At 49.4% G+C, this 24,691-nt stretch overlaps 1 protein-coding gene across 7 annotated transcripts in view; it reads left to right on the top strand.

Annotated features, from left to right (window-relative positions):
* The first annotated feature begins 1,340 nt into the window (after positions 1-1,340).
* Positions 1,341-24,691, top strand: part of FHOD3 (formin homology 2 domain containing 3) — a 507,955-nt gene continuing 484,604 nt past the window's right edge. For 3 of the 7 annotated variants that reach the window (XM_067016009.1, XM_059041320.2, XM_059041317.2), the window contains exon 1: positions 1,363-1,657. In XM_067016009.1, the coding sequence (XP_066872110.1) occupies positions 1,493-1,657 (165 nt within the window). In that variant the 5' untranslated portion in view covers positions 1,363-1,492. Of the gene's footprint in view, positions 1,658-24,691 lie in introns of all 7 variants that reach the window. The other 4 variants (XM_059041316.2, XM_067016011.1, XM_067016010.1 and 1 more) reach the window with 4 other exon arrangements.

Here is a 24,691-nt window from a genome sequence, read left to right as displayed (position 1 = left end):
GTCAAAGGAATGGGATTTTCAGGTTAAGTGTTCCGGCCAAGAGCTGATGGTGAAGTTGGTGTACTGGCCCGCCTAAAGGACTCATGCAGAGAGTTGATTAGCAAATGCAAGGAGAACTAGAAGTTCTGCTGGAATGAGCAGGTGTTATGGATCATTGTTATTTTAAGAACAGGTGTAAGCCTCAGGAGTGACGGGGAGGTTCCACAGAGAGAGAAGGTTAAAGGTGCGGGTGAAGAGGCTAAGTATGGGACGAGTGTTTCTTGCCTTGAAGCCAGAAGAAAAGGAGAGAGACATGTTCTAGAGACGCCTTGTGAAGACGCGGATGTGAGAGCGGTTGGGTATATTCCGTAAGACCTACTTAAGATACAGGGAGAACCGCGACCTTGGCCACAGCCTGGTAATGGAGAAAACCGGGAGTTCTTATTGGAAACGAAGGGGGTCACCCTCGAGCAGCCAGGAGTCTCGAGGCTCAGGCAGGCCAAGGCGGGCAGGCTGCAAACCTTCCCTGCAAGTCCCTCGGTTGCCAGCGGGTCCCTAGCTCTCTGCCGGCTCCGTGTAATTCGGTGACCTCGCCGGAAGCGCCCCCCGCGGCCCCACTAGCTCCGTTTAGGTCTTTCAGAGACCTAACTGGCTAAGAGGCCGCAGTCATGCAGAGGGTCAACCAGGACGTCAGGCCTGGCGCTGGGGTGTCGGAGCGGAGCCTCGCAGTTCCCCAGGCCTCTCGCCTGGCGCCCCCGGGCTTGTCTCTTAAGAACAGCTACCAGGGTTCGCCGGTTCACCCTCCTCCTTTGTAGCTTCCTTCTCCCCAAGGGAAACGTTCCCCGGAACCCTCGCCAGGGTTCCAGGTGCCTGCCACCACCCCACTTGCTTGCCGGGGGCCGGCTTCCTCGCCTCCTGGAGCCCAGCTGGGGTTTTCCGAGTCCAGGCAGCGGGAGCCCGGCCGCCGCCGCCTTCATCTGGAAAGAGTTAAGCCCTCTCCCAGATGGATAAGAAGCCAGGGGACTGTATGCCCCTGCCCCGCCCCCATACCCCGGTTCCCCGAGCCCCGAGGGGGTGCAGCTTGGCCGGGGCTCCCTCGGTCTCGGGGCGCACGTGCAGCCGGCGGCCCAGGAGGTGTCGCGCTGCTGGGGTCTGCCCGCCGGGGGTCGGGGGGTTCTCCGCTCCGCCGCCGCCAGCGGACTTGGCGCAGGGCAGCGTATACTGCACGAGCCGTTCTCCCTTTCCTGTTCCACGCGACCGGTCGCGTGGGTCGCGGCGGCAGCCGGGCCGGCACAAGGGGGACGCCGGAGGGGAGGAGCCGGAGAGCGAGAGGAAGGAGGGGGCCCGCCGGCCCCGCCCACGCCCCGCCCCCCGCGGCCGGAGCCTGTGAGCCCGCGAGCCAGCGAGCCAGCGAGCTGCGGCCGCGGCCTCCACTGCTCGCGGTGACCCCGGCGTCCCGGTCCGCGGCCCCGCATATCCCGGGGCCCGCGCCCCCCCGGGGCAGGGATGCATCATGGCCACGCTGGCTTGCCGGGTGCAGTTCTTGGACGATACGGACCCTTTCAACAGCACCAACTTCCCCGAGCCCAGCCGGCCGCCGCTGTTCACGTTCCGCGAGGACCTCGCGCTCGGTACCCAGCTGGCCGGGGTCCACCGGCTGCTGCGGGCGCCACACAAGGTACGGCCCGGCGCGGGCTGGGCCCCCGGGACGCAGCCCCTGCTGCGGGGCGCGCCGGGGTAGGGGCGCCACGGGCAAGCTGGGCTGGGCGCAGCCGAGAGACAAGCGCCCAAGGGCAGACCTCCCCCCTCTCCGTTAGGCAGAGGGGTCCGGGCGCCCGCCGGCTGGCTCGGGATCTCCTAGGCCAGCGAGGAGGACAGCCCCGCGTTCCGGCCCGGAGCGGAGTGGGGGGGCGGCGGACGGGGCCGAACAGGTGCGGCGCCGGCCAGAGGCGGGATGGAGAAGGTTCCCCGCGCCGCGCCGTTCGCTCGGCCGGGTGGGCGGGGTGGGGCTCGGACGCCGGCAGTCGGTCCCCGCACCCGGGCGGGCGCCGAGTGGCGCGCGGAAAGAACCCGGGCCCCGGGGGGGCTCTGGTCCTTCGCAGGGGAGACCCGAGCGACGCGCGGGACAAAACCTTTCAGGCCTGTGGGGCCGCTGCGGGCGGCCGCGCGACCCTCGCGACAAAGCACGCTTCCCGGGGACACCTCTCCTTCCTCCCCTGCGGGGCACCGCGGAGGGCGCCGCCCGCGCGCTACGATAGTGCTCGGAGCAGCCCCCTTTTCCTTAGAAGAAGCAGGTGGCCTGGGGGACCTTGGAGGAGCAGTGGCTGTGGGAGGAGGGACGGAGGCGCGGAGGGGCGGCGCGCGCACAGAGCCCCAAATGAGTGTCCCCTGGGAAGAATGGCTTCTCAGTCCACCCGATAGTTTTTTTTTTTTTTTAACCCTTTTCAGGGCAGGCATCTTGCAAAGTGTGTGCTGCAATGAGCTGGGCGTTGAAAGCCAAGCATTTAGTTACCCAGGAGAGACCTTCCTCCCACTTAGTGACTGCACCTTGAAGAATTACTTCCCCGGTACATTTTTTTTTTTTTTTTTTGGCTTAGGGTTCATATCAAAGCTTGTAGATGATTTATTCTTTGAGGATCAACACTGATAAATATTTGGAAAAGATAATCCTTGATGCCAAAAAGAACAAAATCGATTAAAATATTTTTTTAGACTTCTGTATGATGTTCACCTGCCGTGGAAGTAGAGAGGGAGGTTGATGTGGATACTGGTGAACGTTGGCAGTGGTGTCTATTATATCACTGCTCCCCCCACCCTCCTCCCAAACGCCACTTCTTAATGAGTAACCTGTCTTCAGGAATGAGGAATGGGGCAGTTCTATCTCCTTTTCTCTGTACTGGTGCAGGATGGATACAGTCACTGCTCCTGGGAACCTCTCTGACCATAAAAAATGGATTGGGAGAATGATGTTTTTATTGTGGATTCAGCTTATCAGAATCACTTTTGTCAGTTATTTGATTCTTCTCAACCAGTGGATTCAGTTAAGAGTTTTTGAAGGGCTTCTTCAGCATCATGGTTATTTCATTCATTATGGTCTCTGATTATAGTGATCTTTTGTTGAAACCACAGAAGACTCATAATTGTGGCCCTGTGACCTTGAAGTGCTTTCCTTGGATTTCAAGCCCTGTGTACACCGGCTGACCTTTCAAGCTGGAAGCTGAAGTGCATTTTTATGTTTCCATGGAATAGCCCCATAGCCTTGATCCAGTGTTCCTGGTCTCATAGGAGATCCTGATGCTCCAGCATTACACCACCCCCTCCACTGCCCCCGACCCCCTAGAGGCCACAGCACAGCAGTTGCCCTGGCTCACAGGATTTTCTGAGATGGCCCTTGTAAAATAAATGGAACCCAAATATGTCCCACAGAGACCCTTGACTCCTTGTCCTGGGGGGGGGGGCGGCCATGCTCAGTCTGAGTCTTTTGCCTGCAGACCCCTGCAGTATAGTCAGATGTTTGGCATTGTTTTTCACATCTAGAGCCGACTGAGTGGCTAGTTCTATTAGCCAGGGTTCTGTAAAGCAGAATTCAAGGCATTTATGTGCCTAGGTGCACATTTATATTGTAAAATGCTAGTTAATTTCCAGCAGGGAATCTGCTGGATTGGATGATGCATCTGTGATAGAAAGAGCTAATGAGTTTTGAGCACTTGGTTTGTAGGTTTGTACTCTATTAGGGACGTCAGTGCAGGATCTCATTTAATATTACACGCGTCTGTGAAGTGCAGACTTTTACTATACCTATTTTACAGATGAGGAAACTGAGGCAGAGAGCAATTAAATAACTTAGTTTCTCTGTTAGGAGTGGGGAGCTGAGATTCAAACCCTGTCTGTGCAGCTTCAGACTCCACTGCTGTTCTGCTCCCTGGACCAGCTGTTTGGCTGTGGGCAGAAGCCGCATCTCCTCGGGCTTCCATTCCATTAACTTGGGGAGTTTCCTGAATCAGCTTCCTAGGCCAAGTACTTTTTGGCCTGGGGCAGGTGAATGTTACAAGCATGAGTAAGAGCCTTGAGACAGAATTCCCGCCTGGTAGAGTTCACAGTCAGAGGTGGGAGCAAATAGTTATGAACCCTGCTGTGAATTAGCTAACAGTGAGGGAATGGGCAAGCTCCTGCCATGGATAAGGTTTCCATGTCCCATGGAGCCCAGCCTGGCAAGAGGAGGAGTTCCTGGGGCAGGGGGCGTTCTGGGTGGTGAGAGGGGAGAAGCGTGACTGTGAAACATGCGGACACTCTCAGCATCCTCAGCCATCCTGCCTGGGGGTGTAGACTTTTGCTTGAAGTAGATGGCACACACAGCAAAGCGTGCAGGGACTAAGTGAGCGGCTGGATGAATTTTCACTAAGTGAACACACCTGTGTAACAAGCCCCCTCAAAGGCCCCTGCAGAGGGTCTTAATTTGTAAAGCTCCCCTAGGGATTCTCCTGTGCTGGGAACCTTTGAACTGGTTAACCTCTTAGGTCCTTTCCAGCCCAAACTTGAGCCTATGCATCTTTTCCTAACCTAATGAAATATGTATACATTTATCTCATGTTTGCTGACTCCATTTGAAGTTAGTTGTTCATTTAAACCATTGTCTTGTACGAAAACAACATGTGCTTATAATGCTTTATCTTTTTTTTCCCCAAGCTGCTAGACTGAAAAATAAAAAACCACCCCAGCTTTTTATAGTAGTTCTAAGAGGATAATTAAATAAATGATTAGTCTGATAACAAGAAGGTCAGAACAGGTACTGTATTCTCACTGAGGGAGATGTTTATTTTGGTGGTTATATGTTTTATCTGGACTATGTGAGGCCTTTCGTTTTCAAATGCTGCATAAACAGGTGTTTATTTCTGGTTCAGTGTCTTAAGAAGAAAAATAATTGTAATTATAGTACTTATAATTTAGAAGAAACTGTGCAGTAGAATTAATAGAATCCTAGACCTTTCAAAGCTTAGATGTCTTTGGATTGTTTGACACTAAAAGTGAAGGCCCTAAGGATTCTTGCTTCTTTTTGGTAGGCAAAACTGGAATTGTAGAATGTTAAGTGGTACCAAAAAAGTGGTAACCAGCTTGAGTGTCAAAACAGCAATTATGACCTAGTAATTTAATTCAGGGAATGTTTCCATGGCTGCTGTGGACCAGAGAGTAGAGTAATAACAGCTCCCGTGGACCAGAGAGTAGAGTAATAACAGCTCCCAGGTCCTGGCCACGTGCCCGGGCCAAGCACCGTCCCAGACACGCATCATCTTGCCAAGCCCCCAGCCACCCCGTGGGTCAGGCACTGATACTGTTGCATCTCACAGCAGAAGAGCCCAAAGCATTAAAAAGTTGGTGGGCCATGTGAGTGGGACATTCCAGAGTTGGCATTTGGCACCAGGTCTGAGCCCTTAATGACTCTACTACTTTTGTGTCTTGAGTTTCTTCCTTCCAGGCAGCCTGCCCACGTTTCAGAGTTCCATGCTCTCATTGGATTAGCCTTGACTGTGCCCTGTTCATTCCTTTCTCACTACCTTTGTCTTTGTGATTCTTTTGCTGCCTCAGCTATCCCACCTGTCAAATAGCCAGTTGCTATGAGGATTAGAACCTTGGTTCTCTGAGTGTGGGCTGGGCATCACCTGGGCTCTTAGAAATGCACTTTTAGGCCTCCCCAGACCTGCTGAAACAGAATGTGCATTTCCCCGAGATGCCTTGGTGATTCCTGTACACACTGCAGTCTGAGCAGCATGGATTAGAGGTCATTTAGGTCAGACTCAGTACAGGGCTAGGAGGGTTCTCTCTGTCTCCCCTGTTCACAGATAACTTCCTTGAGGGTAAAGACCTGGGCTGTCCAGTTCTCCAGGGTTCTCCTGGAAGCTGAGCAGTGCTAAGATGGAGTGTGCACTAAGTTGATTGATGGGTGTTAGTTTTAGAACACAAATCCACTGGTATTATTGCTCTAATGAATTTCCACCTTAATCCTCTTAAGGGACACATCTGTTTGCTACATTACATTAAGATTTTTAAAAGATGAGATCATTAGTAAAGTTGGCAAGTGTGTTGTGTCACATAGCATCTTAGGACAAAACTGTTTAAGAATGTTGTATGAACAGCTAAGAGTGTCTCTGTGCAAGCTGAGTTGAATCCGACTGTACCATAATTAGCTCAGTTGGTTGGAGCCATGCTATTGAGATCAGGATCATGGGATTGAACCCTTTATGGGTCAGTTGGCTTTGCTTCATGCATGGCCACAGACCGCATCGGTAACGCAGCTAGACATCCAGCAGGTGCTGTCCTGGCTCCCTGCAAGGGTTTGGGTTTGGGTGGCCTGGTAGAAATCTTTGGGGGCAAAGGGCTAACATATAATGAGCTTGTGCTGGGCACTGTACTGTGGGCCTCGGTGTATAACTGCACCGACCCTCACAAGAGTTCTAGTAGACAGACAATGGTATCCCCAGTTAACAGATGGGGAAACTGAGGCACAGGGAGGTTAGGCAGTTTATCTAAGGTCACACTGCTTTTAAGTGGAGGAGCTGGGATTTAAGGTCAAGTCTTTTTTTTTACTCCAGAGCTTGTAGCCAACTGTGTCCCATTATTAGAAAACCAGCAGAGCACATGCTTTCTGTGCAGGGGGAAGGGTGGGGGGAGGGGGCTGACTGAATTGCCTTTGCACGCGGCTGCCTGTCACAGTTTGTGACTTAAATGGTTGTGCTCTGGTTGTCCTTCCAGTGTAGAAGCTCTGGGAGTCTGTGCCTCTTGTCCTCAGAGTCCAACCCGCTTCCCTCTGGAAAACAACAGGACTGCCTTTGCCCTCCTCTGGACTCTGAAATGTTAGTTTTTAGTGGTGGCAGATTTAAAACTGATTAACATGCTAAGGCCAACTCAGGAGCACCCCTCCCCCAGCCTCCTTTCCCCTCCATGGTTTATTTCTCTCTGAAGATGAAACTTTTGAACCTTGGAAACCTTTCTGTCCTCAGACAGAAAACAGTCACCACTACTGCAACCTCCACACTGTGTCACCTGCAGGTGATGCCCCTGTTGCCTGTGGCCAGCTCAGGAATATCCCCGATTTAAACCTGGCTTTCTAATCCATGTAGCTGGTTCCGTGTCTGTGGGGCATTTTCAGTCTTGGGTTTGTCAGCATCTGGTCCTTTCCAGAGACAATCAGACTGCTTTTTGTTTTGTTTTGTTGTTTTAGCTATTTTATTGGGATGTGTTTCTGTGCCTTGTTCTGAACTAAGTAAGAAAGAATGGGGGAAATTAAGGTATAGTGAATGTTAAGCCTCACCATAGGGATGTAATCAGCAAAATACAGATTGGGGGAAATTATAGTTTTACCAACAAATACATTGTAAAGGAAAAAAAGATGGAGATGGAAGGAAACCTTAGATTAAAAGAGATTTAAGAGATATATCAACCAATTGCAATGTGTGGCTCTAACTGGACACTGATTCAAACAAACACATTGTAGGGAATTCCCTGGTGGTCCAGTGGTTAGGACTCTGCACTTTCACTGCCGAGGGGGTGGGTTCAATCCCCGGTCGGGGATCCCCATAAGCTGTGCGGCCAAAAAAAAATTGTAAATAAATATTTGAGACCACTGGGGAAACCCGAATAGTGACTTTTTGATATTAAAAATTGTTGAAGTTAAATTAATAAAAAAATTAAAACAAAATTAATAAAGATATTTAACATTAAAATTATTAAAGTGTGATAACACTACTGTGTTATGTTTAAGGAAAAGTCTGTATCTTTCAGAGATACATACTGAAATATTTTCAGATGAAGTATATAATGTCTAGAATTTGCTTCAAAATAATCTTGGATGAGGGGCAAGTAAATAGGTGGGTGAGTGTATAGAGGGAACAAGATAGAATTTGAGTTAAAGCTGGATTATAGGTCTGTGGGGGAGTCATTATACTATTTTCTGTACTTTTGCATATGTTGAACTTTTTTTTTTTTTAATAAAAGAGCTAAAATAATTAGGTTATGAGTTCTGATGTTCCCTTTGGGATCAGCATCCTTTCATTAAGTGTCACCGTGTGTCCTTAGTGTGTTTGCTGTGGCTGAGATGGCCAATCAGTAAATTTTTTGTAGTGCCTCCACTGATACCTTCCTTTTCACCCTGATAGTCATGTTCTCCTCAGGATCGTTGAAAAACAAACGTAGAACATCAGTCTTTTAATGTTCAGAGTATCTTTCTCGGCTCAGTCAATTCCAATGATGAACTCAGCAGTCATCAGTTACATAAACTGTTAGTTTAGTAAAAAGTGTTAGAGTGGAGATATTATACATGGAGCACATGCATCTAAATTTTTATCACTAAACTGAGAAGTTGCTAAGGCTGTAATGAACGATATCAATATAAAAGTGCTCAGTTTCCCAGTGGCTCTTGGAGGCTGTGACATGCTTGCTTGGCCACCCCGGGATCGTGCCCCATTCCCAGTGAGTCAGCTTGGCCTCCATCTTCAGTATGCCTCAAGAGAGTATCTCAGAATGCAGTGAATGCAGTGATGTTGTAATGCATATGAAAATGTAAGTTGATTATATACCTTGGCACTCAGCATCACGGGCAACTTTTGATTTCTATGGACAGATTAACCCATTTGTGCATTAGCTTTTGGGGAGGGGGAAGATTTTAGCTCATTCAGAAAATTAAGTTTGGCACACGTCAGCAAAATTATCTGTACACCTAGAAGTTTGTCTATTTTTAGACCCACGTAGTGACAAACGGAATCTGCACTGTATCTATATACAACTTGGAAGCGTACCTTCTCTTCCTCACTTAGATTTGGAACCTAGAAATTAAAAAGTTGGACTCCAAGGGAAAATGTTTAGAACTTAATGTTAGAAAAAAAGAAATCTCAAAATTGTTGAAGATGTTGAGAAAAGGGAAAATGTTAAAGAACTTGCCATTCAATACAGACTAATACTCCTCGGTTTGGCAAGAATGACACAGAAAAATTAGTCTGTGGGTCACCTCATCAAATGTTTTTAGCATTCTTGGAAAGAGGAAAACCCAGAAGAAGACTTTTTTGTTATTGATTAGGCTACTTGCACTCTTCATACACTGGTATTACAGCAGGGAATGAAATGCCAGCGTCTTAACCAGAGTGCACAGGACAAGCCAAAGATTATTGTGAAGTTCTCAGAATAGAAGGTAACTAGCTGATGCATCTTCTGACTGGTTCATCAGATCCCTAGAGTGGCTTGGGCTTCATAGCAAATGCTGATGGGCAAACACTCCTGAGTGGCCAGATGCTGCCGTGTTTAGAGCAGGCTGGAGACAGAGAAGTGGGTCCTCAGAGAGGACAGGAGAAGGAGGTCCTTCTGGCTCAACCAAGGTCCCACACAGCGCTGCAGCCATTCACTGGGTTGCCTAAAACTGACCACAATTTTGACTGAAGAAGTTTATACCAATGACACTTCATACCACTTTAGGGGGAGTTTTGTTTTATCTGTGATTTGAGGTCAGCTTCTCCAACCCGCCCCTGGTTATAACTGATTAATCCGGAGTTGTTGGCAACATCCCTCACAACTCATGAAAGCATGAGTGAGCGGTGGTACTGGGGTGGAGACAGCTGGTTTAAGCAGTGCTTTCCCCCGCCCCCATATCTGTAGTTTTATTAAATGAAAACAAAATTTACTATTAATTGTGCTACAGCCTGGGAACCTAGCTTTTAACCCTTATGACCATTGTGAGGGCACTTCCGTTTGGTCCTCTGATTTCATCATGGAGGCTGCAGGCAGCTGGGGGGTGCAGGTGCCGGACCCCCGGGGAAGCAGCCGACTGAAGACTGGGTATTGAGTCACTTGGAGCACAGTCTCTACTGCCTCCCCGGCTTCCATTGCATCCACAGCCTCAACGGGGTGTTTCTGGCCTTCCTGCTCCCCTATCTAGCAGTGTGTTCGTGGGCTAACACCCCTCTCACTGTAGTTTACAGCAAGTCTTGATGGGGTGGGGTGGAGGTTTCCTCCTTGCCTTGGAACATGGCCATTAATAGGAAAAAAGTAAAAGGTTAGAGATAGGGTCCATTCAGTGGGTTTTAATGTGAGGGAACAGCCCAGGAATCAGGCCTGTGTGATTGGCTAAAGAGGAAAGAGAGAACACTCCTCTGCTCTAAAACCTCCCTCAGGCGCCCTGCCATTCAGGGTTACTCCGAAGCCCTTGAGTGGCTGGCCTGCTGCTCCATGAGGGTTGGTTGCTTGGTTTGTTTTACGGTCTGTTTGGTTTACTGGTGTAGCACCTGGAACAGTGCTTGGTACATCATGCGTATACAGTGAAGAGGTGTTGAATGAGTGGATTATCATACACTTTAGAGTTGGAGGGAAAAAAGAGCCAGTCTCCTTATCCCAGCTGTCTCCATGCAGAAGTCCCTTCTGTAAGGCCTCTGGTCAAACACATTCTAGCTGCTTCTTCATGTATGATAGAGAGCAGTTGGTCCCCTCCTTTCAAGCGTGGCGTTTCTCCATTTTTGAACTTTATTTGCTAGACTTTATTCTTTATTTGTCCCTGATTTTCACCTGGAAAGGTGAATCCTCATATCCCCACAGATGGGGATGGAAGTGGGTCTGGACCGTCATCTGGCTGACTGAGCCCAAGAGGATGGAAATAGGATGGATAAGGCAGAAGAGCCATGACCTCAGGGTTTGGTAAGTAGAGTGACCTGTGACATGGGACCTGCAGATAGTGCCTGGAGGGAGTTGCAGGAAGTTTGTAGACTTTTCCCTGTGGTGGCAGAAGTAAAAAGCTGCTTTCTTTTCATGTTAAAGCTGAGTCATCTGGATTGTTTTTATTACTCAAATCAGTGTATGTATCTTGATATGTATATGGTCTGGTACCCTAAGGCATCTTCACACTTGCAGTTCCATTTTACTGTGAACTTAAACTGTTCGTGTGGAATCAGGGAGACACTGCTGGGGAGAGATCAGGGCTAACAAAGCGAGGTTCAATGAGAGAAAGGCCAGGAAGCAAGGAGTTTACCTTTATAAAACAAACAAATCATCTGTTCCCATCACAGAATGAGCATGTGTATAAATTTTGAGACTACAGAAAAGCACACTAAAGAAATAGAAATCAGGGCTTCCCTGGTGGCGCAGTGGTTGAGAATCCGCCTGCCGATGCAGGAGACACGGGTTCGTGCCCTGGTCCAGGAAGATCCCACATGCCGCGGAGCAACTAAGCCCGTGAGCCATGGCCGCTAGGCCTGTGCGTCCGGAGCCTGTGCTCTGCAACGGGAGAGGCCACAACAGTGAGAGGCCCGCATACCGCAAAAAAAAAAAAAAAGAAATAGAAATCATTTCCTTATTACCCAGAGGGAACCACTCTTAACACTTTTGTGTCTTACCAGAATTAAAATATATAATGTTTTTAAACATTTATAATGTTTTAAATGTTTGATAAAAATATAAATATCTGAATACTTTCACAAGTCATTAAATATTCTTGGAGTGTATCATCTTTAATGACAGCATGATATTCCAGCCTGTGCTTGTACCATGGCCCAGATGTAAGCATTGCTCCCTTGCTCTGTGAGGGAAAGGGCTTTGTCTTCTTCAATGTTTATTTCTCCTGTCTCCTGTGCTCGGTCCTTTTTTTTTTTTTTTTTTTTTTTTTTTAAACATCTTTATTGGAGTATAATTGCTTTACAATGGTGTGTTAGTTTCTGCTTTATAACTAAGTGAATCAGCTATACATATACATATATCGCCATGTCTCTTTCTTCTTGTGTCTCCCTCCCTCCCACCCTTCCTATCTGTGGTTGGTCCTTAATAAATCTTCATTAAATGAATGTATGAATGAATGAACCATTGGATGTTTAGTCAGTTGCCAGTAAAAAAAAATGCAGATAATGCTCTTTTATATATATACTTGCAGAAAAAATAATCTTTATGCTTTGATTGCTTCCTTAAGATGAATTCCTAGATGTTTAGTTGCTGAGTAGAAGGGTAAAGAATTCATCTTAGATGGGAGCAGTTTCTCCCATTTTTTTTTTTTTTTTTTGTGGTACGTGGGCCTCTCACTGTGTGGCCTCTCCCATTGCAGAGCACAGGCTCCAGACGCACAGGCTCAGTGGCCATGGCTCATGGGCCCAGCTGCTCTGCAGCATGTGAGATCTTCCTAGACTGGGGCACGAACCTGTGTCCCCTGCATCGGCAGGTGGATTCTCAACCACTGCGCCACCAGGGAAGCCCCAGTTTCCCCCGTTTTAAGCATTGGCGATGGTTGGGAAGATGGCCCCTAAGTCCGTATAGGGCTGTTGAAGACCTGGGTCAGGATGGGAAGCCCAGCTCCAGTCCGACCTCCTTCTTGCAGGTGCAGCTGGTGTCACAGCAGAGAGTGACATTTGAATTCTGGGAAGATAACCCGGTGGTACTCAGAGAAGATTGTTAAAACCTTGAATAAATTATGTGTATGTATCCCATTGCCTCTCCCTAATTTGAGGGACAAGATCATGACTGTACTTTAGTAGTCAACCCTAAAGTTAGATGGATTACATTTCATGATTGCATGTATTCAGTATTCAATATTCAGTATAACAATATTTATTAGTAAGACAAGGATACATCTCATTAGTTGTTAATGCTTCGAGAAAACAGAGGCACTCATATCCTGCGGGTAGTATAGTCAATGACTCCGCCTCTTTCTAGAGACTTGGCAATATACACAAGTCATCAAAATGATTGTTTTTGACCCAGGGACCCTCCTTACAGGAATTATTCAAAGAGACATATACAAATGATGAAAGTACTATAGGCATACAGATATTTGAGGATTGCTTTAATAATGAAAAGCTGAAAAATGTCCAACAACAAGGGAGATATTAAGTCATTATGTTTTATTATGGATAGAGTATTGGGTAGCTATTAAAATAACTCATACCTTAGTCAGCTCAGGCTGCCATAACAAAATACCATAGACTGGGGGGGCTTCAACGACAGACGTTAATTTCTCACAGTCCTGGAGGCTGGGATGTCCAAGGGTAAGGTGCTGGCAGATTTGGTTCTTGGTGAAGCCCTTCTTTCTGGCTTGCAGATGACTACCTCCTTGCTGTGACCTCACATGGCAGAGAGGAAGCTCTGGTGTCTCTTATTTTTCTTATAAGGGGACTAAGCCCGTCATGGAGGTCCTACCCTCATGACATCATTGAAACCTAGTTACCACTCAAAGGCCCCACCTCCTAGTACCATCATATTGAGGGGTAGGGCCTCAACGTATGAATTTTGGGGAGACACATTCAATTCATAACACCCTCCATGAGTCATGAAATTGTACATGTGGACATGTAGGTAAGAAATGTTAAAGATGGGACCAGTAAATTCTTTCTCCCAGACCTGCTCACCACGCCCCTTCTGCATCTCATTCGTTGGAAACACCATGAGAACGGCTTGTCAGCCTTGGTTCCTGTGCACCCATCCAGTCCCCACCCTTCCATTGCTGAGGTATCCGGGCTCTCATTTGGACTCCCGGCTCCGGATAAAAGTGATCCATCCCCCAACCTACTTTCCCTACCTCCTCCTCCTTTACTCTGGTGCTTCCCCATTATTGACAGGGTAAAATCACAACTCGTCATAAGGACACCCAGGGCTCTCTTGGACCTGGCCTCTTGTCTGACACTCCCACATTGCCCCGACTGTCCTTCCCCCAACCCCGCCCCTCCCGAGCCCTGGCTGTGCTAAAATGCTTGCAGTTTCACTAAGAGGCTGCCCTGGATGGTAGTTTAAGGTCTTACCTCTCCCTGGAATGCCCCTCCATCCTCCAGCCTGGGGTGAGACCATGTCTGAGGCTCACCTCTGCTGGGCTTTGCCAGCCCTCTCCCTTGGTCTGTGCAGGCTGTGCTTCTGGTCCCCTCCCACTTGTGACACTCTGCTTCTTATTTCATCCCATGTCACCATCTTCCCACCAGCTGTAAACCCTCAGTAGCAGGAAGTGCATTTCAACTCACCGTTCAGTTCAGAGTTCCTAGAACAGTGCCTGATACACTATAAGCCCTAATAAATAGTTTTTGACTATCTGAAAGAAGGTTAAGTGAAAAAAGTGCAGCATATATATATTTATATACATGATGATAGCAACACTACCAAAGGTAAAATCGATAGCTAGTGGGAAGCAGCCGCATAGCACAGGGAGATCAGCTTGGTGCTTTGTGACCGCCTAGGGGGGTGGGATAGGGATGGTGGGAGGGAGGGAGATGCAAGAGGGAGGAGATATGGGGATATATGTATATGTACAGCTGATTCACTTTGTTATACAGCAGAAACTAACACAGCATTGTAAAGCAATTATACTCCAATAAAGATGTTAAAAAAAAAAGGATATCCTCAAACCTTTGTCAGATTCCTAATCCATAAACATGATTTGCATGTTATAATTTCCCTCATAAACTGCGGGTGAGTGAGGCATAACCAGCTCTTCAGAGTCTCAAATCCTTGTATTCTGGCCTCTTCCGTGCTAGGCCCAGGCTAGGTCCTCGGACAGGAATCCTCAGGTTGGCAGAAGAAGGCCTGCTGTCTGTCAGGGTCATTTCCTGTTGTGTTTGGAGGGGCAGGCACGAGCCTGGGGCCCTCCTAAGTGGGGGCCGTGAGGTCTGCTCCATGGGGTCAGGCTTGAGGGCTGCAGTGCAAGATGGGGAAACGCTGCTTCCTCCCACTTTCCTGGTTGTTCCTGAGCCTTCCGCAGGCCTCCTTTACTGTTCCTGTCCAGGCTGAGCGTGTCAGTGACGTGGTGAAGAGAGTTATGAGCTTGTGCGGGGGGGGGGGGGGGGGCAGAGGTGGCCACAGCAGCCACGAGCAGTGGGAAATTCTGAGCAGGGGGTGGATCTGGGAGACTGGAGTGGTGCCCGCAGAGTCCAACCGCCCTTCTCTCCACTGGGGAGATTCAGCCCTTTGCCAGCCTTGGAGGCTCTGGGGAGATTTTATTTCAGATGATGGCACTCACCTAAGAGGGATCTGTTACCCCTTTGCTGTATCAGATCCTAGCTGCAGGCCCCAGGAGTGCTCGGGCTGGCTCCAGATCACAGCTTCCATAAATCACCAGCCCTCTGGCTTCTGCAGGACTTGGTAGGTCCCGAGTGGCTAGTGTCTGAGTGACCAGTGCCCGGAGGTGGAAGAGGCTGTCCAGTCTTCCTGGGGTCCTCCATTCAAGTTCAACAGTACCATATGTCTGTCTGGGGGCAGGGAAAAGAGAGCTGTTGGGCATCCTGTCCAGAACAATAGTCAAAGATATGAGTGGTTTTTTGTTCCCAGAACTGGGTGCATTTTTGTGGACGGTGATTCATCAGCGAATACGCCAGGAACAGAACCCCGGCGTGTCTGTGCAGTTCACAAGGCACTGGGACATAGGTTTGCCTGGCTGATTCTCACACAACCCTGCAGGAGAGGGAGATGGGGCATTTAGGCCCTGTCTCCAAGTTCAGAAAACGAAAATTATGTTGCTTTCAGGACTGACGCACAAAGGTGGCAGGGCTAGAACTCGGGTACACGTCTTCTGACCTCAGGCCCAACAGTCTCCCACAAGGACTCCCTGCCTCAGTCTGTCAGAGGTTAAGTGTGAGGAGCATACATTGGCGCCCAGGGAAGTTTGTATTGATAGATGAGCACAATCAGGGAAATTTCAGCCGAGTGCATAGACATCACATGTAACCACCTGGTGATTATTTTTTACAAGGGAGCAGGCTTGGCTAAATGGGAAGCTTTATTTCTGTCAATGCCACGGATCCCAGGACATGATAATTAACTCTTTTATTGTCATGATTGTTTGGGGAAATAAGTCAGAAACATAACAAAAAGTGAAGTAACCTCTGAAGGCAGCATATGACTCACGTCTAAGTGTGATGTAAGCAGCCTGGGCTATAGAAATGTCAGAAGTGGAAGAAATCCACGTGGACCGCACAGTCCAGAAAGCCTCCTGGAGAGAGAGTGGGTGGGGTGTGAGTGGTTGAAAGGAAAGGGGAAGGGTGCTTCCTGCAGGTGAGAAGCAGATGGGGTGGGTGGTGTTTGGATCAGGTACGGACAGCTCTGGGAGAGTGAGAGTGGCTGGCCGGAAGGTGGTGACCTACAGCTGTGGGCCACGGGGCTGGGCTGGTACAAACAGTGAGCACAAAACTGTTTCAGAAATTACTTCCATTCCGTGTAGTGGAAACAAAGGAGAAGGAAGGGGAGAGGAGATAAATAAAACATTTGGGAAGAAAATGATTACAGAGAAAAATCGAGGGAAGGAAAACCAGGGAAAAGAAGAGAGGAGAGGGATGGACAGGCAGTAACTGCAAAGCCATCTATGACCAATGCACGGGAGGAGGAAGAGCATCAGAAACAAGCCGCCAGGGAGGGGCCTGGCCTGGGCGCAGCAGGCAGGCTGTCCCGAAGCCCAGGGCCCTGGTTGCTGCTGATTCCTGGTGGGCTGAGGTGTTAGCCAATGAGGGCTTAAGATGTGACCCTTTCTCCCTCCTTCCTCTCTTTCATGGGGTGTCTGCTCAGGGTCAGACTCTGTGAGGGCCAACACAGGAACCAAAATGAGTGTAACCAAGAGTGGGTCAAATGGGGTGGGCCCCAGCTCCGTCCCAGCCCGCACGCTCCGCACGCCCTCTCCTCAAATCTTTGAACACAGCATCTCTCTTATGCGGCTGTCGTGGACAAAACCAAAAAAGGATCCTACTCTTGCATGTTGGCACCACTTGGCTTTCGTGGCCTCCAGTCCCGCTGTCCGGTGGGGCACTGGCAGGCCGTGCTCCTGTTTCCCTGGACTCCCTCTCCCTGCCTTCCCCGCCACTGCAGAGACAAAGCAGAACCTTCAGACGCAGCTCCTGCCCACACCTGCCTGTCCATCTGCCCCCATGTGCCAGCCCTCCTTCCTAACAGGGGAGCTGTGTCCCCTCTCCTGGCCCGGCCAGGCCCCTTTCCGCTGGACCTTCAACCACTGCTTCCCTCTGGGATCCCTCGTTTAACCTTCAGATACGCTAATGCCTCCTTTATCCCGAAATCCCCTCCTCCCTGCATCTGTCTTTCTTCTACCTTCACCCCTCTGCACAACCCGAGTCTTAGACCTTGTCTGAGCCCTACTCTGTGCCTCAATTTCCCTCCTGCTCCAGCCGGCACCCTCCCTCCCAGCACAGCGATACTGCTCTTGCTGAGGCACTTGTCGTTCATGGCGTGGACACTTTCCAGTCTTTATCTTATTTAATCTCTTAGCAACACTTGCCGTTTCTGGTCCTCTCCTCCAAGGAATGCTCGCTGTTCTAAGTTTGATGGTGAGAGATCCACCTTCCCTCTGTTCCTCAAGCTTTCTGCTCCCTCCTGCTCTTTGCATGTTGGCTCTGTTCCAGGACCGGGCCTTCTTCTTGCAGTCGAGCTCCTTTCCTGGGCGGCTTCCAGGGCTTTCTGACGATTCCCCTGGTTGGCATCAGAGGTCCAGCACTCTCTCTGGTCCTGAGGCCAACTATCCAGCTGCCCCCTGGACAGCTCCTCTTGGGGGTTGCGCAGATGTTGAAGGCGCACTGTGTCTAGATGGAAGGCATCGTGTTATCTTCCCACAGACCCGTCCTGCCTCAGTGTGGAACATCACCATCCAGCCAGCTGCCCAAACCAAGAATCACCCCCTGGCTTTGACCCCATCTCTCAGCCCTCACAGTCTGGTGATTCTGGCACTTCTCTCCCCATTCCATAGATAGTCCTTAGCATATAGGAAGTGCTTGGTAAATGATGAAATGAATGAAAAATAGACAAGATAATATATGAGAAAGTGTCTGTCGCATGGCAGTTGCTCAAAAAATGTGCCTATATTAGTTATCCATGGCTGTGAACAAGTCACTCTAAAGCATAGTTGCTTAAAACATTTTTATTATCGCTCACAGTTTCCTTGGGCCAGGAATTTGGGAGCAGCTCTGAGCAGTTCTGGCTCAGAGCCTCTCTTGAATTTGCAGCCAGATGATGGACTCAGAGGCTCTTCAGTCACAAGTCTGGTGTCCGGGCTGGAAAGTTGCAAATAACTGGGAGCTCCTCGGGCATCTCTCTGTATGTCTCTGTGGTCTCTACATCAGGACTCTCTAGCATGGTGGCTTCCGGGTAGCTAGACTTCTTATGTGGCTGCTCAGGGCTCCAAAGAGTGAGGGCCAGGGCCGGGGGATGTCGTATCACTTTTTTAAACCATCGCTCTCCTTGTATTGTACTCCTTAGAAGAGAGTCGCCAAGTCTGGCCTACATTCAAGGGCAGGGGAATTAGACACCATTGTTCCCTGGGAAAAGTGTTAAAGAATTTGTGAACTTTAAAAAAAGAAATCTAGGGACTTCCCGGGTGGTCCAGTGGTTAAGACTCTGTGCAGCAGGTGTGGGTTTGATCCCTGGTCAGGGAACTAAGGTCCCACATGCCACGTGGTACAGCCAAAAAAAAAAAGTTAATAAAAAATAAATCTATATACAGTAAAATTCACTTTTTTTTTTGGTGTTCAATCCTTTGAGTTTTAACATATGTTTAGGCTTTTAAACAATTGAAGTATAATTGACTTATTATAATAGTTTCAGGAGTACAGTATTGTGATTCGATATTTTTGTAGATTATGTACCATTACATGCCTAGATTCTTGTAACTACCACAGGGTACAGAACAATTCCATCAACCTGAAGAATTCTCTAGGGCTTCCCCTTTGTAGTTAGTCATCCCCTCACCCCAATCCCTGGCAACCACGAATCTGTTCTCTCTCCCTATAGCTTTGCTTTTTCCCAGAATGCCATCCATATAAATAGAATCATTTAGTATGTAACCTTTAGAGACTTGCTTCTTTCACTCTGCGTAATGCCCCTGAGATCCATCTAAGGGTGCATCCATGGTTCATTCCTTTTTAATGCTGAGTGGTATTCCATTGTATGGATGTATCATTTTGTTTATCCATTCACTTGTTGAAGGGTATTTGTGTTTCCAGTTTTCAGTGCTTATATATAAAGCGGCTATAGACATTTGATCTGGAGGCTGATCTCTTTGCTACTACGCCATACCACCTTTCCTGCTCTACACATTTGTGTAGAGATTTTATGGAACATAAGTTTTCATTTTGCTAGAATAAATTCCTAGAAGTGGGAAGGCTTTTTGGCAGAGGATTACCTGCCCCTCTTCTTAGCAGCACTGTCAGGAGGTTTTTACTTATTAGGCAAATTACCCTTTGTCAGAAGAATTTGTTGTTTGAGTCTTTGGACTTCAGAGTATAATTACTTTTGAAAACACTGCCCACAGAAAGGACCATTCATTAAAAAGTGATTGTTTGTAGTTATTTGACTGTTCTTTTTTCTCGAGCCTTCAAGGCTCTGTTGTGGAGGAATCCCCGTGTCCCGCCTCAGCCTCATCGCCCTGATGTCACCCAGCGCTTGCTCCATACTCTCATCCGGCAGCTTTACAAAGGGACGATGACCCCATAGAGCACAAATCACCAGAAATTCTACCAGTTGGCAAAATACCATAAATAAACGAAGAGCAGCCTTGGAGAATGTTAGCGTATGAAAACTACACTTGGATGGTGGAGCATAGAGATGAAGTAAGCAGAAATCGGGGGGCGTAGAGGGCTAAGGATGTGGTTCTTTTCCTCTGCCAAGTCAGAGACCAGATCTGAAGTGAGGGAGGTGGCAGGAACAATGGGAGGGGTGACATATTTGAGTTCTGAGGCTATAATATAAAAAGTCCAGTTCCTGCATAACTGTGACCTCTTTACCAAGGGAAAGCTCCATGTCCAGAAGGTTGCCAAGGCCTCAAGGTGGCCCTCAGTGGAGGACTGCATCCTTTCTCTGGGCTTCCTACTCATCCCATTTGTGCTTGGCTGGATGAAACTCCCTGCCTAGGGGTCTGCCTGAAATACACACACAGAGCCCCCCTTTCAGCTCCCTTTCCATTCTGCAGGGTTACCTGGGAATACCTACTTTCCTGAGGGTATTAAAGTAATTTAGGTCAAGGACCTAAAGAGGGGAGTTCTGTGCAATTCTCCAAGTACCTTTAGAAACTGAAGATGTCACCATGTGCATCCTTTGAGAAAAGGAAGTTCAATATGAAATCGTGCCGGACCTGTGCGGGAGTCCTTCACTTACCCTGCGCAGATGTGAGTTGTCCTTTGTCAGGTTCTCCGTGGTGCACTTGGAAATCAAAGAATAAAGCATGGGCCATGTTGCCAAGAACTCATAGGCCATTATGGTGACAAGCTGGCCTGATATCCTAACCATAGGTGTCACTTTATTCTTTATTCCTATGGAAAATGAGTTCAGAGCTCCAGACAGCCAAGCCATAGTGGACTTGTGAAGGCCACCCTGGTGTAAGTTGGGGACTGTTCTTATGCAGGCAATTGTGATTGGCCTTTATTTAGGTGAGTTTCATTTGCCCTTTGGTTGTGCCAGGATGTTTGGGACAGTGCCTCTTAGCTGCATCCCTGAGAAGTCAGCACCCCCGCTCCCCCCTCCTTCTCGGGCTTTTCCTGGTCTCTTCCCACTTCCTTGGATACTCAAGAGCTTTGTATTCCAGATTCCGCCTCTCATGACCCAGGTCTTTCCCCTCTAACGCATCTTCCTAACCCTGAGCCTCTTGGTTCCCTCATTCACCCAGCATGCAGAAACTTTCACCAGGTTCCCTTACAGATGAAAGTGGGGGGGCTTCTTCGGAGGGGATGTAGGGCTTAAGGGCTTAAGGGCTTAAGGTGAACCCGGGGGCCTCTGGCACATCCCGAGATTCTGAACTTTGCTTGTAACAGTAGAGTTTGTGAACAGCCTTTCGGTTAGAGGCCCGGCCTCATGGCAGCAGTGTGGAGGTGGGGCACTGAGATGAAAACCCCAAACCTGCGGGTGCTCACACGTGCACCTCATTAGTCCCTGCCCTGCGCCTGCCGGTGGGGAGGCCCCCCTGCTCTGTGCTCTCCCTGCGAACCCCAGCAGTGCTCAGTCAGGCCAATTCCTGTCACTTCTGTCAGCACCGTGATATTTTGGAAGCATGATTTTGGTGTCCTGATTGGGTGTGTGTGTCCCCTGTCTTCTCCTTGGTGAGCTGCCCCCAGCGGCTGTGACCTGCCAGGCCAGGAAGTGGTAGCTCCCTGCCTGCCGTGGCTGTACGTGCCGGATGCTGGTGAGACAGGAGTGAGATGAGAGCTAATCCCCTGGGCCGAGGAGCGGGAAGGGAGGGGAGGTTCTTTGTGTCTCGGGCTCTGGGGTCTGTAAGCTTCTTTTCTCCCCTAGCCCTTTCTTGGAGAGCCGTTGCTTTCATGTCACCAAGGCTCCTCAGCCTGCCCGGTCCCTGAAGCAGAACATGCCAGCTCCATTAAATCAATGTACCCAATTCTGAGAAGTCTAAACAGTTTAAATTTCATTATTCTGGGCAGTGTTTTTCTGGTGACTAGAGTTCGCCAAAGCAGGGGGAATCGGCGAGGGTCAAGGAGAGGTTTTGCCCACCGTACACCCAGGACCCTGCTCTGCTTCTGTCTTCTCGAGCGGGTGGGAGAGGATTGGGCTCTGCCACATGTAAGTTGTTCTCTGGCAAAAATGGGATTGCTCTAATTCTACTGCCAGGGTCACTGGGGCTAAAAATCCATCTGATGCGGGAGAGGCTCAGCTCTTTGACCTTATGGAGCTCTCGTCTGTGCATATTCCACAGCGTATTTGGTCACATGGATCAGTCATTGTTGATGGAAGGGCCTTAGGTGTCATTAGTGTTTTAATAATTTCCAGTCACTTTCCAATCAGTGGATTGAGGGCTGAACAGTGATGGCAAAGTGCACTGCCCACCTGCGCCCCGCCTGCTGCTGCACCAGCCTTTATAGGGCGCGGGCTTCACGCACGGTTTTAGGCGAGGCTACTGCTTCTCCTTCTGGGATCGAAGCTAAACTGGCAGCGTGTTGAGGAGCCTTGTGATGTCCTCACAGCACAGTGCTCATGAACCCCGGTCATCACCATGTTACTTATTTATCCCTTCACTCACCACATTTTTCTTGAACAAAAAAATGTGCCAGGCTCCATTTTAAACACTGGAGAAACAACAGTGGACAAAACAGGCATGAATCCTAATCTTCTTGGAGTTTCTATTCTAGTGGGAGCGATGCAGGGAGAGATAATAAGAAAAAGCAAAATAGCAAGTTAACCAGGTGTTAGAAGGTGATCAGTGCAGGTCTGTAAAATAAGAAACGTGGGCCTCACCCCAGCGTTCCTCCCTGCCAGCTCTTCTCTAGGTTTCCTTACGTGTTTTCTGCATTGCTTCTCAAGGAGATCCAGCAGGCTTTCTTACCCACAGGTATTCTTCCTAAAAACACAGAAGCGTTTCCAAAAGTGTCATTGTTCCTTTTGGTGACACTGGGTGTGTGGCTCTCCAGGTGTCCAGCAGGGAGTAGTGAGACTCTGTCGTCTCTGCAGGATGAGGCCAGAACCCACCTCTGCTATTGTGGGTTTCGCTGAGCCCGGTGCTCCCACGTGTGGACTGTGGGAAGGCCTTCAGGTGAACAGGAATGGGCGCTCCCCTCCTTTGGGGTGTGTGGGGTGGCTGGAGAGGCCCGAGAGGATGGAGGGACCAGGTCTTCTCAGCTCAGCCACCACAGCTGCTGGATGATGGGGCTGAAGAATCATTTGTCTTTTCTCTCCTGGCTCAGGGCTTTCTGATAATGGAACTACTGCTGATCTTCATCAAGAAGTATTGCACTTCTGGGATATATAGAACCATTGCTTTCTCCTCAGTTTAAATCAAACAGTTATGGCCAGTCCCTGGGCCAGGCGCAAGGAGTGAGAAGGTGAGGAGTAGCCACCACCTCTTCGGGGGACAGCTGGGAGCCCAGGAAGTGAGTGAGTTTGTGTGGTTGGTAACCAGGACCCAGTATGTTTGTGTCTCCTCCACTTCTTTCTTGCTGAGGAACCGGGTGCTAGGCCATTGAGGTCGGGGGGAGGGGCAGGGCCTTCCAAGAGGGTGGCAGAAATTGGGGCGGAGGGTGCCAGGACCTCGAGGTCAGGTATGAAAAGGGATGGTGGACCTGGGTGGCTCCACCCTTGAAAGTGAAAGAACAGTGGGTGACCGGAAACTGCCCACCTTCCAGTACAGTCCCAGGGTATACTGGGCCAGGAGAATGGTCAAGGGGACACACTGCTTCCTCTTGAGAGGGTGACGGGAGGGGAGACATCCTTGGGGAATCTCCAGGAGGGCAGATATTGTGTCTGCTTTCTTCACTGCTGAGTCCCAGGTTGGCCCCCTTGCAGCTGGGTGGGGGATGGATGCAGGGGCAAGATGGGGGCAGAGACACCAGAGGGAGCTGTGGCGGCCCTGGGGCCTGCAGAGCTGAAAGGAAGGGCAAGTTTCACGAGGCGGTTGGAAGGGTTGGTGTTGGGCACGTAGAGTTGGAACTGTGGGATCCAGCCAGCCACCCCCTTTTGTTATGGCTCATCACCAACACCTGGAGGCCTGGGTGCTGCCTCCAGTGACCTGGCAGGGTCCCCTCTGTGCAGTCTTGTCCCTTTCCATTTTCCATCTCATGTTTTATGCTTCGGTAGCCTGACTGCCTTAGTTCCTCACCTTCCTCGCTGCTTCCTGCTTGCCTGTCCTTGCTTTGCGTTCCCTCGGCCTCCCGCCCCCTCCCCCTTCTCCTGGCCGGGTCATCCTCATCTTCTTAAACAGACAGCTCTGGCACAAACTCCCTCATTCATTCCACGAACACTTATTGCTGCCTGTTAAGTGTCAGATGTGGCTGCTGGGTGCTGCCACCTGCCACCACCCCCCGTCCTCGAGGCCACGTGGGTGCCCCTTGTGAGTGTGCCTTTGACCTTCTGTTTAGTCCAGCATAATGGTTTAAAGCACAGGCCTTGTATCGCACAGACATGCTTCCCATCTCTCTGAGCTTCAATTTGTGCGTCTACAAAATGGGAACAATAATACCTTCCTTAGAGGGTGGTTGCAAGCCTTAAATGGAATTGCACCTGGAAAGCATTTAGCACAGCGCTTGGCCCACTCAGAGAAAGGGAGGTGTTCTGAGGCTGCTTATCTTTCTTGTATCATCACAGGGTTGGGATTCCCTGACTGGGTCCCTTGCCCTGTGGGAGTCAGACTGAGGTAGTCCGGGGTGATCTCAAGAAGGAGGTAGGATTTAGCCAAGTCTGGAGAGCAGAGGTGGTTTTAGGTGCATGGGAAAGGGGGGAGTGGGTTAGAGGCTTAGAGAGTGGGGAGTGTGAGATGAGTAGAGGCCAGTTTATGAAGGGCCTGGGATGCCAGGCCCAAGTTTTGGCCTTTGTAACCAGGATTTGGTCCATCCATAGTGAGTCCTCATGATCAGTAGATCTGGGGTTAAGTTCCAAGGCTTTCAGGCAAATTGAAAAATGAAGCCAATGTATTGTGAGTGTCAGATATGGACTAAATATCCAGGGAGGTATTAGATAGTTCATATCTGCCAATTACTCAATCTAGAAAAACAGTTAAACTGGCAGTTAGGATCTTGTGTGATATTGTGATGATTGAGGGGTGAATGTATTTGGGGAGAAGTAGTTTTAGCACCCTCAGAATACTCCACCGAGAAGACCTGGGGCTGGGGTGGACGGCAGAAGGGGTCCATCCAGGTGCCTCAGTGCTGGGAAGTTGGTTGCAGGTCCTCTGTTACGGGGATCAAAAGCTTCACTTTGCCTGGTCACAGTGAAACTCTAGGGGTGCTAGAAGGGGTGGGTAGAGGCATTCTGATATGCCTGAGCTGTGACCCCCAAGCCAGCAAGGGCT

Source organism: Kogia breviceps, chromosome 15, assembly GCF_026419965.1.
Source record: "Kogia breviceps isolate mKogBre1 chromosome 15, mKogBre1 haplotype 1, whole genome shotgun sequence".
In the NCBI taxonomy this organism is placed as follows: Eukaryota; Metazoa; Chordata; class Mammalia; order Artiodactyla; family Physeteridae; genus Kogia; species Kogia breviceps.
Note: the sequence above shows the minus strand (reverse complement) of the source record. Positions and strands in the feature narration are given on the sequence as shown.